The following is a 15,275-nucleotide window of genomic DNA, read 5'->3' as shown; positions in this document are numbered from 1 at the left end:
TTATATTTACCATAAAATATCTACTTTTTTTTTTCATCTATTGTTTTGTTTTTTCTTTATGCTCAACTTCTGTCATGTTTCTCAACCGATTCAAAACATTCAGACTATGTTATATAACCCTAAAATTAAACATTTTCACAAATTTCCACTTTTCCACACCAAAAATGCCTCACATTTAATAAACCAATCAAAACTTTGTAAAATAAATATCAGAATATTCTGGACTTAAAAGGTTTTCTCACCCTTTAAAAACAAGAAGTGGGCGTGAACAAACAAAGACAATTAAATAAAGTCAAATTAATGTTGCACTTCAGAAAATAAATATTCATTCACATTGTTCATACTCTTACTGTCTAAATCAGTCGTTCTCAAACTTTTTTAACAAAGTACCACCTCAAAAAACAAATGGCTCTCCAAGTACCACCGTAATGGCCAACATTGTAATACAGCAGCGGAGTAGGCCTAAGTATTCATTAAAAACAAGGCAAAGGTTTTATTTAACAATATATATAACATATTAGTGCTGTCCTGATGCCAATATTTTGGTACCAGTACCAAAATGATTTAGATACTTTTCTAAATAAATGGGAACACAAAAATTGCATTATTGGCTTTATTTTAACAAAAAATCTTACGGTACATTAAACATATGTTTCTTATTGAAAGTTTGTCCTTAAATAAAATAGTGAACCTATAAGACAACTTGTCTTTTATTAGTACGTAAGTAAACAAAGGCTCCTAATTTAGTCTGCTGCTAGTCATTTTAATGTGTTAAGTCATTTTATGCATTTGTGTTTCGCACAAGAGGTAGAACATCTCACTCTGTGTGTGTGAATCTGACATATACAATAACATATTGTGTCATTTTCCATTCTATTATTTTGTCTACATTATTAAAGTGGTAGAAAATGAATCATTAATCTATTTGTTCATTTACTGTTAATATCTGCTTACTTTCTCTTTTAAAATGTTCTATCTATACTTCTGTTACAATGTAATAATCATTTATTCTTCTGTTTGGATGCTTTACATTAGTTTTGGATGATACCACAAATGTAGGTATCAATCCGATACAAAGTCGTTACAGGATCATACATTGGTCATATTCAAAGTCCTCATGTGTCATATTTCCTGAGTTTATAAACATAATATAAATAAAAAAAAACTGAAAGATGTTGTGATGCCAAAAAATATAGACTTAATCATAGTAGTATCGACGAGATACGCTCCTGTACTTGGTATCATTACAGTGGATGCTAGGTGTAGATCAACCAATGGTGTTTGTTTAATTTTTTTTTGGGGGGCGGGGGGCTAACCGGTACTTTTCAGAGGCGGTATAGTACCGAATATGATGCATTAGTATCGCGGGACTATACTAATACCGGTATAACATATTTAATATTTTTGGCCAATGTAACACTACATACAGTGCAACAATGTGCATCATACAGTACACATTTACAGACTTATTTGGTGTACCACAAGATGGAGCCCTGGATGGACGCTTTTGTGGAAGTTTTCCGAAAAATTTAAGCAAATGACAAGTCGCTCAGAGTCACCTTTGAGTTTCTGCTCGGATTAAAATGACCTCATTAGGTCATCTGGACTTTTTTACTGGAAGACGTGAGTCCATATTTAAGAATTTGCTGAGTCATCAGTACCCTTTCTGTACATAGGATGATGAATAGTTAGCAAACAGTCTTTGGGGATTAAAATAACCTGACCAATCTCAGGCGCTGGTCTCACTCAGGGGGGGTTTCCCCAAGGCAGCAGCTGCAGGTACAACGACACAGCGTTCGACGGCCGTCGTCTACAAGACGCCTTTCATGAGGTTTTATTTCCAGCAGGGCTCGCCGCGTGTTTGGAACCGCCCCGCTGGCTTTAAGGGGCTGGTTTCGTCAATAAAAAAAAATGGGGGTGACGTTCGGCGAGGGATGTTTTTTTTTTTTTTTTTAAGTGTCACGCATGAGGGAACCAAATATGTGCCGCCATCAACGTTATTTCAAAGCCGTCGAGTCGTTCCACTGGAGCCTCTCCGCACAGGCGCACGCACGTGCACGTTTCCACTCGGTTGCGTGCGGTTTTGCATGCCAGAGACGTCCTTTTAAAGTCGGTGAAATGAACCTATTGTGCTGCAGCTACAAAAGGCTTTGCAGTTTTTATTTGATGTGGTATTAATAATCCCCTAAAACTCAGTCAGGGAATCCTACCAAGAATTCAGTCAGGTGATGACGTCATTCTTTAGGAGTTTAAACATGCATTGATTTTCGTACGCCGCACTCTTCTAATAAATTTGGCTTTGGGCAAACATTTTTCCAAGATTTTGCCTCATATTTGTATATTGTCTCGATTATTGTATGATCAAAACTAGCCTGTTACAATTCTGGTTCCTCTTTTTGTTTCCGTTTCCCAACAATTTTCGATTTAGATTATTTTATTATTTATTTATATCTGCACCTTATTGCTCTGTTATCCTGCACTACAACAAGCTAATGCAACAAAATTCCGTTCTTATCTGTACTGTAAAGTTCAAATTTGAATGACAATAAAAAGGAAGTCTAAGTTTTAAAGGGAGCTGCACTTTTTTGGGAATTCTGCCTATCACTCACTATTATACATTCTAACTCATACAATACGGCAAGTAACAATGAAGCTGATGACCCATAAAACCCTCTAAAGAACATCCAAAAACCGCCAACAATACTCCATTTACATCTCGTGACTTGAGTATTAAGCAAGTATTAGGGATATTTTTATTATAAGCGTTAACGCAGACAAACAATTTTCAGCGGCACCGTGATCACAGGGAGCTAACTAGCCTATGCTGACAAACTGAGTTAGTGACAGTCTCACCTGGAAAGTACAAACCCCGTTTCCATATGAGTTGGGAAATTGTGTTAGATGAAAATAAAAACGGAATACAATGATTTGCAAATCATTTTCAACCCATATTCAGTTGAATATGCTACAAAGACAACATATTTGATGTTCAAACTGATAAACTTTTTTTTTTTTGCGAATAATCATTAACTTTAGAATTTGATGCCAGCAACACGTGACAAAGAAGTTGGGAAAGGTGGCAATAAATACTGATAAAGTTGAGGAATGCTCCTCAAACACTTATTTGGAACATCCCACAGGTGAACAGGCAAATTGGGAACAGGTGGGTGTCATGATTGGGTTTAAAAGTAGATTACATGAAATGCTCAGTCATTCACAAACAAGGATGGGGCGAGGGTCGCTACTTTGTCAACAAATGCGTGAGCAAATTGTTGAACAGTTTAAGAAAAACCTTTCTCAAGCAGCTATTGCAAGGAATTTAGGGATTTCACCATCTACGGTCCGTAATATCATCAAAGGGTTCAGAGAATCTGCAGAAATCACTACACGTAAGTAGCTAAGCCCGTGACCTTCGATCCCTCAGGCTGTACTGCAGTGTGTAAAGGATATCACCACATGGGCTCAGGAACACTTCAGAAACCCACTGTCAGTAACTACAGTTGGACGCTACATCTGTAAGTGCAAGTTAAAACCGTTTATCGACAACACCCAGAAACGCCGTCGGCTTCGCTGGGCCTGAGCTCATCTAAGATGGACTGATACAAAGTGGAAAAGTGTTCTGTGGTCTGACGAGTCCACATTTCAAATTGTTTTTGGAAACTGTGGACGTCGTGTCCTCCGGACCAAAGAGGAAAAGAACCATCCGGATTGTTATAGGCGCAAAGTCGAAAAGCCAGCATCTGTGATGGTATGGGGGTGTATTAGTGCCCAAGACATGGGTAACTTACACATCTGTGAAGGCGCCATTAATGCTGAAAGGTACATACAGGTTTTGGAGCAACATATGTTGCCATCCAAGCAACGTTACCATGGACGCCCCTGCTTATTTCAGCAAGACAATGCCAAGTCCCGTGTTACATCAACGTGGCTTCATAGTAAAAGAGTGCGGGTACTAGACTGGCCTGCCTGTAGTCCAGACCTGTCTCCCATTGAAAATGTGCGGCGCATTATGAAGCCTAAAATACCACAACGGAGACCCCACTGTTGAACAACCTAAGCTGTACATCAAGCAAGAATGGGAAAGAATTCCACCTGAGAAGCTTAAAAAATGTGTCTCCTCAGTTCCCAAACGTTTACTGAGTGTTGTTAAAAGGAAAGGCCATGTAACAGTGGTGAACATGCCCTTTCCCAACTACTTTGGCACGTGTTGCAGCCATGAAATTCTAAGTTAATTATTATTTGCAAAAAAAAAATAAAGTTTATGAGTTTGAACATCAAATATCTTGTCTTTGTAGTGCATTCAATTGAATATGGGTTGAAAATGATTTGCAAATCATTGTATTCCGTTTATATTTATATCTAACACAATTTCCCAACTCATATGGAAACGGGGTGTGTAGAAGGATGTGGACATAAACTGAGATGTTGGTCAACTTTGACATCCAACTTATGCCCGGAGACAGCGAGAAAAACATAAAAAGATGCTTGTTTGCGGCACCTTTTTTTATTTAACACTTCGTGAGGATTACGATTAATTCTTCATCTAAACGGAAAGATGTGAACATCCCATCAGTCGGCATTCCAGTGAGAGCAGACATTGTACAGTAAGTGATTGTTTTATTATGTTCGTCGTTTGTATTTCTTGTTTAGCACTTAGCAATATTGTTACATGATGCTTAGTGTTTCACTAAAGCTTCATCTGTTTAGCACACAGCTTCTAAAACTTGTAGCTCATCCTCCTTATACCCAGGCTCAAATGTATAAATTTCTGCACCATAATTTGTCCCAAAGTAGTATTTGTTGTCTCTCATGAAGCATATAATGAGTGATAGTGAACGTTGTGATGCATTTGTTAAAATATGCCACCCTATGTTCAAAATGAGCAAAATACGTAAATATTACATTTTATGAATGTGCCTGTTACTACATTACATATATACTTACAGTGTGTATATGACACGATGATGGAGGATTTTGGATGTTTTTAAGAGTGCTTTATTGGTGGAATAGAGCAATTCCATTAGCTCAATTGGTAGCTGACTTTTGCTAGCGTTTATTTACGAGTTAGAATACATTACAAAAGAAAAACATATGGGGGCTTGTCTTACAAAAGGATTGTATCATTCCAAAAAAAAAGGGCATTTTCCCTTTAAGAAGCAGGGTCAAAAATGTACTAGTGATTTCTCACAGGACTAATATTAAACATATACTGTGACTATCAACCCTCTGAACTTGAATATAAATGTTATGAAATGTATTTCCACAGGGGTACACTGTCTGAAAAGTTTTATTTAATTTTTGAAAACCACATAAAAAAAAAAAAAAACATTTTTACAAATATGTTGTTAGAAAAAGGGATGTTACAATCAGAGTTTTCTGTTGCCAATACAGTTTAGTTTTCACCCTCAAAGTCATTCTGTGTCCAAGGAATCATTTCCTCAATGTGTAAACATTAACAAAAACAACCATAAAAATGTGGGGACAATAAAATATTGATCTAATCACTCTAGTATCGATCATTTACTGAAACTACCCTTGTTATCAAAACTACCGATATATGGATCGACCATGTTTGCATGCCTGGCAGTGGTCGCTAAACCGCAACAAAGCAGCTCAACAGTTATATTATCCTCTTTTAGACTCTTATTAATCTACTTGTTAAAATCTTCTTACTTTCTACTGTAACACACTTACATCCACACGTTTTAAACTTAACAAAGCACTTATTTATTCTGTTGCTTCAAGCTAGTTGAGCAGCTAGCTTAGCTATTAGCTTGCCTGCTCCTGCTTGCTCTTTCTCCGTGTGTAACATGCTCACTTTTGTGATAATAATAAGATTATAATAATGATAAAAAAAATAACTGTAGTTTATTTGCCGCAACTGAGGAATATTGACTTTGGTGATACGGTTAGCTGCTATATGCCCGTGTGGCAGTTACTCCTGTCGATTGGCGAACAGAGCATTGGAAATAGGAATCGGCGTTAAACAATTTGGACAGCTGGGTCCCATCAACGCCCAATGCTAGATGCTCAACCCTAGTTGCCAGCAGAGGTGGGTACTGTACATTTTAAATTATGTTAAATGTTTGTTTATACATTTCATTTATCATTTGTATGCATTTCACATTGTTTTCTGCATGTAAACTATAATTATTCTCCATTCTCCAGATCATCAATTGGATTTGCATTCTTTCCTCTAGAATAAATGATTTTAGTTTTCATACGATTCAGCCTTTGTCTAACCTTTTTCAGGTGAATTACGAATAAAAGAGGAGGTATCACAATAAAACAAAGATGGGTCTCACCCACCTTCGGGACTATCTCGTGGTCGCCCAGCCTGGGTTTACCGGGCAGCCAGCTCGGACCGTTGACAAACGTCAACACTTTGTTTTTCATGCTGGTGTAGGTGCTGGCCCGTCTCCACAAAGACAAATAGTAGTGGAACTGAAACAGGAAGGTAATAAACTTCAAATGCAGAAGGTGTGGTGACTAATAGAGTAGATAAATAAAACAAACAGCAATCAGAGAAAGCGGCTGCCCAGCAGGCACAGGAACATTGATACAACGTTGATTATACATACATGTATTTTTCAAAACCGACTTCTAAACAACGTTGCAAAATGTTGTCTCAATTTGTAAATTGAGACAACATTTATGCCCAACGTTGGATCCACATTGTTGGTTGGGAAATTACCCAATTTCAATGATTAAATCATCACAACCTGACATTGAATGAACGTTGTCAAAAAGCATGTTGTTTCAACGCTGTATTTTTGTTGTACAATATTGGTTGGAAAATGACCAAAATTTCAATGGTCAAATCAACATCACAACCTGACATTGAATAAAGGTTTTAAAAAGCATGTTGTTTCAACGTTGTATTCGTGATGTAAAATATTGGTTGGAAAATGACCAAATGTCAATGGTTCACAGTATCAAACGCCAACATTCTATAATTGTCGTCAAAAAGCATGTTATTCTAACGTTAGGTTTGAGTTGTTCAATGTCAGGACCTAATTCAACAAGTTCTCAATGTTGTTTCAATGTCTTGTGCCTGCTGGGTGAAGATTTAATGCGACACAAAACCCATGAGCCCATGCTTCATCTACCGGATGTGTTTTTATGGATGGATGTGCGAAAGAGAGAGAGACTCACCTGACTTGTGATGATTTCAAACGTGTTGACAGGGAAGACCAAGCCGTACATCACTTTGTCCTCCTCTGCAGCAAAGGTGCCTGAGGGTTTTTTTTGTTTTTTTAAAATATTCTTTCGTCTTTCACTTGTATGCCACACTAATGTTTTTATATAATGCTTAGTGCTAGCCTGGTTAACGCACTATAGTCGCGTTACTTCTTAAAACAACTTGGCAAATTATTTCATTGCTTATTAATGAAGTTTTTTTTTCTTACTTGCCAAAAAAGCAGATTCTGATTATATTATTGTCAAATGTTTCTCAAAAGCAGAACTGAGCCTCGCCAGGGAGGGCAGCAAAGTAATTAGATACAAACTGCAGGCCGATAAAAATTGTTAGACATCTGTCAGTCCAAAGAAAGTACTCAAGATAGGTAGCAAATTTGGTACTTTAAAGGTATTGACCGAATTCCTTCTGCACCAACTGGTACCGATTCACTTAAAATCAAACTGAACCATTTTCTATATGTTTGTTTCAGGTCTGTTTGCAAACCTGACCTGGCACCTGCTTAAGCACTTGGCAAGCTGCCTCTTTGTAAGGTTACCATATTTCATGTCAACAAAGCAAGCATGTTTTTCGGACCATAGGGCGCACCGGATTTCAAGGCGCACTGCCAAAGAGCGAATCTATTCAGGTTTGTTTTCATACAAAAGGCTCACTGGATTATAAGGCGCATTAAAGGGGTCATATGATTTTTTTTTCTACATTTAAAACACTTCCTTGTGGTCTATAAAACATGTAATGGTGGTTCTTTGGTCAAAATGTTGCATAGATGATGTTTTACAGACCGTTTTCAAGCCACTTTCTGACCGACTCTTCAGGAGGCGCCATTTTGTGGGCGGGTCTTATTTACGTCCCTCCACTTTTCTTCTCTCCGTCATCTTTGTTGTAGTTTTTAGTGCTTCCATACTGACAGATAAACGTTAGAACTAAGGATGTCCGATAATATACCGATTATTGATTTAAAATGTAATATCAGAAATGATCGGTATCCGTTTCAAAATTATCGGTATCGGTTTCAAAAAGTACAATTTATGACTTTTTAAAACACCGCTGTGTACACGGACGTAGGAAGAAGTACAGAGCACCAATAAACCTTGAAGGCACTGCCTTTACGTGCCGGCCCAGTCACATAACATCTACGGCTTTTCACACTCTCAAGTGAATGCAAGGCATACTTGATCAACAGCCATACAGGTCACACTGAGGGTGGCCGTATAAACAACTTTAACACTGTTACAAATATGCGCCACACTGTGAACCCACACCAAACAAGAATGACAAACACATTTCGGGAGAACATTCACACCATAACACAACATAAACACAACAGAACAAATACCCAGAACCCCTTGCAGCACTAACTCTTCCGGGACGCTACAATATACAACCCCCGCTATCCCCTACCCCCTCCCCCGCCCCCACCTCAACCTCGCCCGCCCCAAACCCCGCCCACCTCAACCTCCTAGTGCTTTCTCAGGGAGAGCATGTCCCAAATTCCAAGCTGCTGTTTTGATGCATGTTAAAAAAAATAATGCACTTTGTGACGTCAATAATAAATATGGCAGCGCCATGTTGGCATTTTTTTCCATAACTTGAGTTGAAGTTGTTCTCTTATTTTGGAAAACCTTGTTACATTGTTTGATGCGGGGCATCACAACAAAATTAGGCATAATAATGTGTTAATTCCACAACTGTATATATCGATATCGGTTGATATCGGTAATTAAGAGTGGGACAATATCGGAATATCGGCTATCGGCAAAAAAGCCATTATCGGACATCTCTAGTTAGAACTGTACGCTACTTTATATTAGAAATGGCAAAAGGAGAGGATGAATGCCCCACAGCGCAGACTACAATGGCCAACGCGCCCAAATTTTCGGGACTTATACAGATCACAAATACACATCAGCATGTACCAATGGGAAAGAAACAATTTTATATAATGTTGTGAAACAAAACACCTAATATGTCTCCTAATAGTTCTCATTTTGGTCTCCTTATACACACCAAACTAAGGCGCATGGGGTTATAAGGCGCACTGTTGATTCTTGACAAAATTAAAAGATTTTAAGTGCGCTTTATAGTCCGAAAAATACGATAATAAAAAGAGTTTAAAAGTAAGGCTCCACTTTTCCAAATTTACATTGCATATACCATATACATGCTACTGATTAACATCAGCGATTTTACATGGCAATTTTAACACCTCAAAATTTGGTAATGAAACCAACAACTAAGATGCACGTTACAATCAAACAGCTGGAATATACAGTACTTACAGCATAAACACTTTGTAAGACTCAACAAAAGAAACGACTGGTACATTCAACTCAGTGTTGCCAACTCCTCAGTATGGAAAGTAGATGTTGGCTGTCCTAAAAGACATAATCGCCTCATTTGCATAATTAATTGCAATGGTCACGGTATAAAAAAAAAAAGACGTCCTAGGGGAGATAAAAAAGTGACCTAAATTGTGTTTTAATTATGATTTAATCTGAAAATAAAGGTTATTTTAGTCATGTTAGGATTTTTTTCCTACCTTTATAACACTACCTTGTGGTCTACAAACCATTTAATGGTGGTTCTTTGGTCAAAATTTTGCATCGATTATGTTTAACCGACCATCATCAAGCCGCTTCCTGACTTTCTGCCATTTTGTGGGCGGTCATATTTAAATGCCTCTACTTCGACAGAGTCTTCTCCCCTTCAGCAATGTTGTAGTTTTTAGCGCTTCCATATCGAGTCTACTGACAGATATAAATTTGAACTATACGCTACTTTGTATGAGAAATGGCAACAGCGGAGGATGTATGTGTATGTAGGACATACTTGCCAACCCTCCCGGATTTTCCGGGAGACTCCCGAAATTCAGCGCCTCTCCCGAAAACCTCCCGGGACAAATTTTCTCCCGAAATTCAGGCGGACCTGGAGGCCACGCCCCCTCCAGCTCCATGCGGACCTGGAGGGTCTGCATGGAGCAATGTTGTTGTAATATATTGAGTTGGAGGCAATAAACCGGCGAGGTGATGAAGTACGTCTCTTTACTGTAGACTTCAGAACAGACTCACACACTTGACGTCAGGTGCGCAACACCACGTAAATCGTTGGCCAACCAAAAAGTAACCCCAGTACGCTATAGCCAACATTCACCAGGAGATGGCAACAGACACACATAGATCACTCTATTAAATTCCTCCCCTTTTAGAATTGTAGAATTTACTCAAAAGAAATAAACAACCCAACCAAAAAATGCAGCAGCTCAATTAAAAAACTGTACTTAAGCCACATTCTTTTTTTTTTTAGTACTGAACTCTTAACCCTCATTTGTAAACAATAACATGCTTATTATACAAACAGTATTTGTACATCTTTAACACAGATTTGTATACTGTCTTCAGAGATTCAGTTTTTTTGGTGGTACTCGAAACCTTTCTGGGTACCTGCGGATCACTGGTGGTGTTTTTGTTGTGGGTGATCTGGGTTCTGATTATGGCAACTCAGCAGCCCTTGAATCTGGTTCAATGATGACACTAGTTTGTGTCTGTCTCACTGATGGTCCTGGTGATGGAACTGAAACAGCACTGTCCAGTTGTACTGATGGCACATTTTCTGCAACTGGTGGAGACTAGATAACTGGCAGTCTCTCCATGTTTTCTCGCCATGGTAACATGTGATCCATATGCACTGTGCGCTGTCTCTGTCCCTCTTGATAGATAGAGATAGAGATATATATATATATATATATATGAAATACTTGACTTGGTGAATTCTAGCTGTAAATATACTCCTCCCCTCTTAGCCACGCCCCCAACCACGCCCCCTCCCCTCCCCACCCCGACCACGCCCCCCACCTCCCGAAATCGGAGGTCTCAAGGTTGGCAAGTATGATGTAGGATAGAGAACAAGAAGGAATTTATTGATTACAACGTCGGACTACAATGGTGGGGTCGCGCAAAGCTTTCTGGGTAAACCTCTATTGCAGTGGTTCTTAACCTGGGTTCGATCGAACCCTAGGGGTTCGGTGAGTCGGGCTCAGGGGTTCGGCGGAGGTCAAGAAACACCCGTCTCAACGTGTAAATAAAACCTTCTCCCTATTGGCGTATTACGGATACTGCAACAGCAGAAGTCAGACTGATTTGCAAGTGTGTAATTTGTTGTGAGTTTATGCACTGTGTTGGTTTTCTTCTTTGAACAAGGTGATGTTCATGCATGGTTCATTTTGTGCACCAGTAAAAAAACATGGTAACACTTTAGTATGGGGAACATATTCACCAATAATTAGTTGTTTATTAACATGAAAATTAGCAACATATTTGCTCTTAACTAGTCATTATTAAGTACTTATTAATGTCTTATTTGGCATGGCCTTATTATAACCCTAACCCTCTAACCCTAACCCTAACCAAATAACTTTAAATTAAGTCTTTGTTACTTAGAATATGTTCCCCATACTAGAGTGTTACCAAAAACATATAACTTTGTCTTGAATTTGAAAAAATACATTATATTTTTCACTAAAGAAGGGTTTGGTGAATGCGCATATGAAACTGGTGGGGTTCGGTACCTCCAACAAGGTTAAGAACCACTGCTCTATTGTTTATGGAGATATCCGTTGACGTCACCAATTGGAAAAACGCCACCAATGGGGCAAAATCTAAACGAAGGAAGGCAAGATTGTTTTATAAATCTCTCCGCCACGCCTCCACGGCTTGATTTCTAATTTTCGGGATTTATGCAGATCCCAAATACACAAAAACAGGTACCAATAGGTAAGAAAAGTTGGTTTTGTATAATAGGTCCCCTTTGAATTTAAATACATGGGGTTGCTCTTTGTTAGAGTTTATTACCGAATCCATTGACCGTCTCGTTAACGTGAAAGACGGGATTGGGACTTTGCAGTGATTTATTTTGCCTGAAATGACAGTAATACATTTATGTCCCAATGTCTGAATATGCTACAGAGACAACATATTTGATGTTCAAACTGATACACATTTTTTTTTGGAAATCATTAACTTTAGAATTTGATGCCAGCAACACGTGACAAAGAAGTTGGGAAAGGTGGCAATAAATACTGATAAAGTTGAGGAATGCTCATCAAACACTTATTTGGAACATCCCACAGGTGAACAGGCAAATTGGGAACAGGTGGGTGCCATGATTGGGTATAAAAGTAGATTCCATGAAATGCTCAGTCATTCACAAACAAGGATGGGGCGAGGGTCACCACTTTGTCAACAAATGCGTGAGCAAATTGTTGAACAGTTTAAGAAAAAAAATTCTCAACCAGCTATTGCAAGGAATTTAGGGATTTCACCATCTACGGTCCGTAATATCATCAAAGGGTTCAGAGAATCTGGAGAAATCACTGCACGTAAGCAGCTAAGCCCGTGACCTTCGATCCCTCAGGCTGTACTGCATCAACAAGCGACATCAGTGTGTAAAGGATGTCACCACATGGGCTCAGGAACACATCAGAAACCCAATGTCAGTAACTACAGTTGGTCGCTACATCTGTAAGTGCAAGTTAAAACTCTCCTATGCAAGGCAAAAACCGTTAATAAACAACACCCAGAAACGCCGTCGGCTTCGCTGGGCCTGAGCTCATCTAGGATGGACTGATACAAAGTGGAAAAGTGTTCTGTGGTCTGACGAGTCCACATTTCAAATTGTTTTTGGAAACTGTGGACGTCGTGTCCTCCGGACCAAAGAGGAAAAGTACCATCCGGATTGTTATAGGCGCAAAGTTGAAAAGCCAGCATCTGTGATGGTATGGGGGTGTATTAGTGCCCAAGGCATGGGAAACTTACACATCTATGAACGCGCCTTTAATGCTGAAGGGTACATACAGGTTTTGGAGCAACATATGTTGCCATCCAAGCAACATTACCATGGACGCCCCTGCTTATTTCAGCAAGACAATGCCAAGCCACGTGTTACATCAACGTGGCTTCATAGTAAAAGAGTGCGGGTACTAGACTGGCCTGTCTGTAGTCCAGACCTGTCTCCCATTGAAAATGTGTGGCACATTATGAAGCCTAAAATACCACAATGGAGTCCCCCGGACTGTTGAACATCTTAAGCTGTACATCAAGCAAGAATGGGAAAGAATTCCACCTGAGAAGCTTAAAAAATGTGTCTCCTCAGTTCCCAAACGTTTACTGAGTGTTAAAAGGAAAGGCCATGTAACACAGTGGTGAACATGCCCTTTCCCAACTACTTTGGCACGTGTTGCAGCCATGAAATTCTAAGTTAATTATTATTTGCAAAAAAAAAAAAAAGTTAATGAGTTTGAACGTCAAATATCTTGTCTTTGTAGTGCATTCAATTGAATATGGGTTGAAAAGGATTTGCAAATCATTGTATTCCGTTTATATCTACATCTAACACAATTTCCCAACTCATATGGAAACGGGGTTTGTACTTTTGGGTCTTCTCTCTGCTCTGACTGCAGCTGGGACTGCTGCTTTCATGTCGCCAAAACATCCAAAAAAATCGCTAGATTTGTTGCTAGGGGCTTTTTGATGGGGTAAAAAAAAAGTTGCTAAGAGGAATTGGAAAGTCGACAGATTTTGTGAGAAAGTTGGCAACACTGATTCAATTAAGGATGACTAAGTTTCCAATGTATTTTACACAATATATCCCGACCTCTTCCGGCTACTAGGATGTAATGACGTAACTGCGTACATACATAACACATGCACGCACATTAGCTTTGGGTGTTGTTAGCTAATGATATCAATTTACATAGTTAGCATTAGCTGTCAAGAATGTATATTCTATCATAACAACATGACTGCAAATTGTTCGTTGCTTCTCTTGGACTGCTTTTGTATGTGTTGACGATACAGGGCGAGTGACCGTCGTCATCCCCCATCATTTTTTTACGGCCCGAAAATGTCCTTACTACACAAACCTTGTAATTGTGAGAAATATGGACAATTTTCAAACAAATGTGTGCTGTTAACCCACTATAGGTGACCTCAGCTAGTCGGTGGTGTTTTTGCTATATGTTTTGCTTTAAAAATGTTACTGTGAGCAATTTGCAAACAGCCTATTTAATGACAACCACTAATTCCTGACTACAGTAACACATTTAGGACAAAGTATCTACAGTAATAAGAAGATTCATCTTGCCCAATTCGTCACAGATTACCTGACACCTGAAACGTGATGAATTTGGGCGTGCCCTATCCAATTTAGCCGCCAGATGGGAGTAAGGTGTTGAAAATCTTAAAATACAATTCCAACAATGACCTCAGCATCAGTTGCTATGTAGAGTGGCGCTTTCCATCATTTTTCAGCAGACTGCATTGCAAAATCATTTACGCCCCTTCTTCCTCTCTCGCAAGAATGGGGCCATATGAATCCCTTCCTTACGGTATCTATCTACTATGTGTTAAATAAAATAAAATTTAGATTTTAACGTGAAACAAATTACCATTAATTTCCACATGAACACACAAAATTACTGAAAATTGGTATCAATTCTCAGACACCAGTAATTGGTACCGTATTTGTTCAAATGTGAAAGGTACCTATCCCCAAGATACGCTACAAAATGTACCCACCTTACTGGACTTCAGTAAATACCAGTAAATTACAATGACTTGTTATTACATTATATTCATTAACTATTGGAGGTGCATTCCCATGCTCTGACTGCACTAAAAACAGACGATTAAAGGGGAACATTATCACAATTTCAGAAGGGTTAAAACCATTAAAAATCAGTTCCCAGTGGCTTATTTTATTTTTTGAAGTTTTTTTCAAAATTTTACCCATCACGCAATATCCCTAAAAAAAGCTTCAAAGTGCCTGATTTTAACCATCACATCACATCACATAGTGATGCCGATACAAACAAACATGGCGGAAAGAACAGCAAGGTATAGCGACATTAGCTCGGATTCAGACTCGGATTTCAGCGGTTTAAGCGATTCAACAGATTACGCATGTATTGAAACGGATGGTTGTAGTGTGGAGGCAGGTAGCGAAAACGAAATTGAAGAAGAAACTGAAGCTATTGAGCCATATCGGTTTGAACCGTATGCAAGCAAAACCGACGAAAACGACA

The 15,275-nt window shown here is 38.8% G+C and overlaps 1 protein-coding gene across 1 annotated transcript in view; it reads right to left on the bottom strand.

The window, feature by feature from the left end:
- The window catches only part of agmo (alkylglycerol monooxygenase), a 192,368-nt gene that overhangs the window by 86,318 nt on the left and 90,775 nt on the right, over positions 1 to 15,275 (bottom strand). Inside the window, 2 exon segments of the mRNA XM_072913031.1 lie at positions 6,310 to 6,444; positions 7,156 to 7,235. Coding sequence (XP_072769132.1) covers positions 6,310 to 6,444; positions 7,156 to 7,235 — 215 coding nt within the window.

Source organism: Nerophis lumbriciformis, linkage group LG04 (genome assembly GCF_033978685.3).
Source record: "Nerophis lumbriciformis linkage group LG04, RoL_Nlum_v2.1, whole genome shotgun sequence".
NCBI lineage: Eukaryota > Metazoa > Chordata > Actinopteri > Syngnathiformes > Syngnathidae > Nerophis > Nerophis lumbriciformis.
This window is presented reverse-complemented; position numbering and strand designations above follow the sequence as displayed.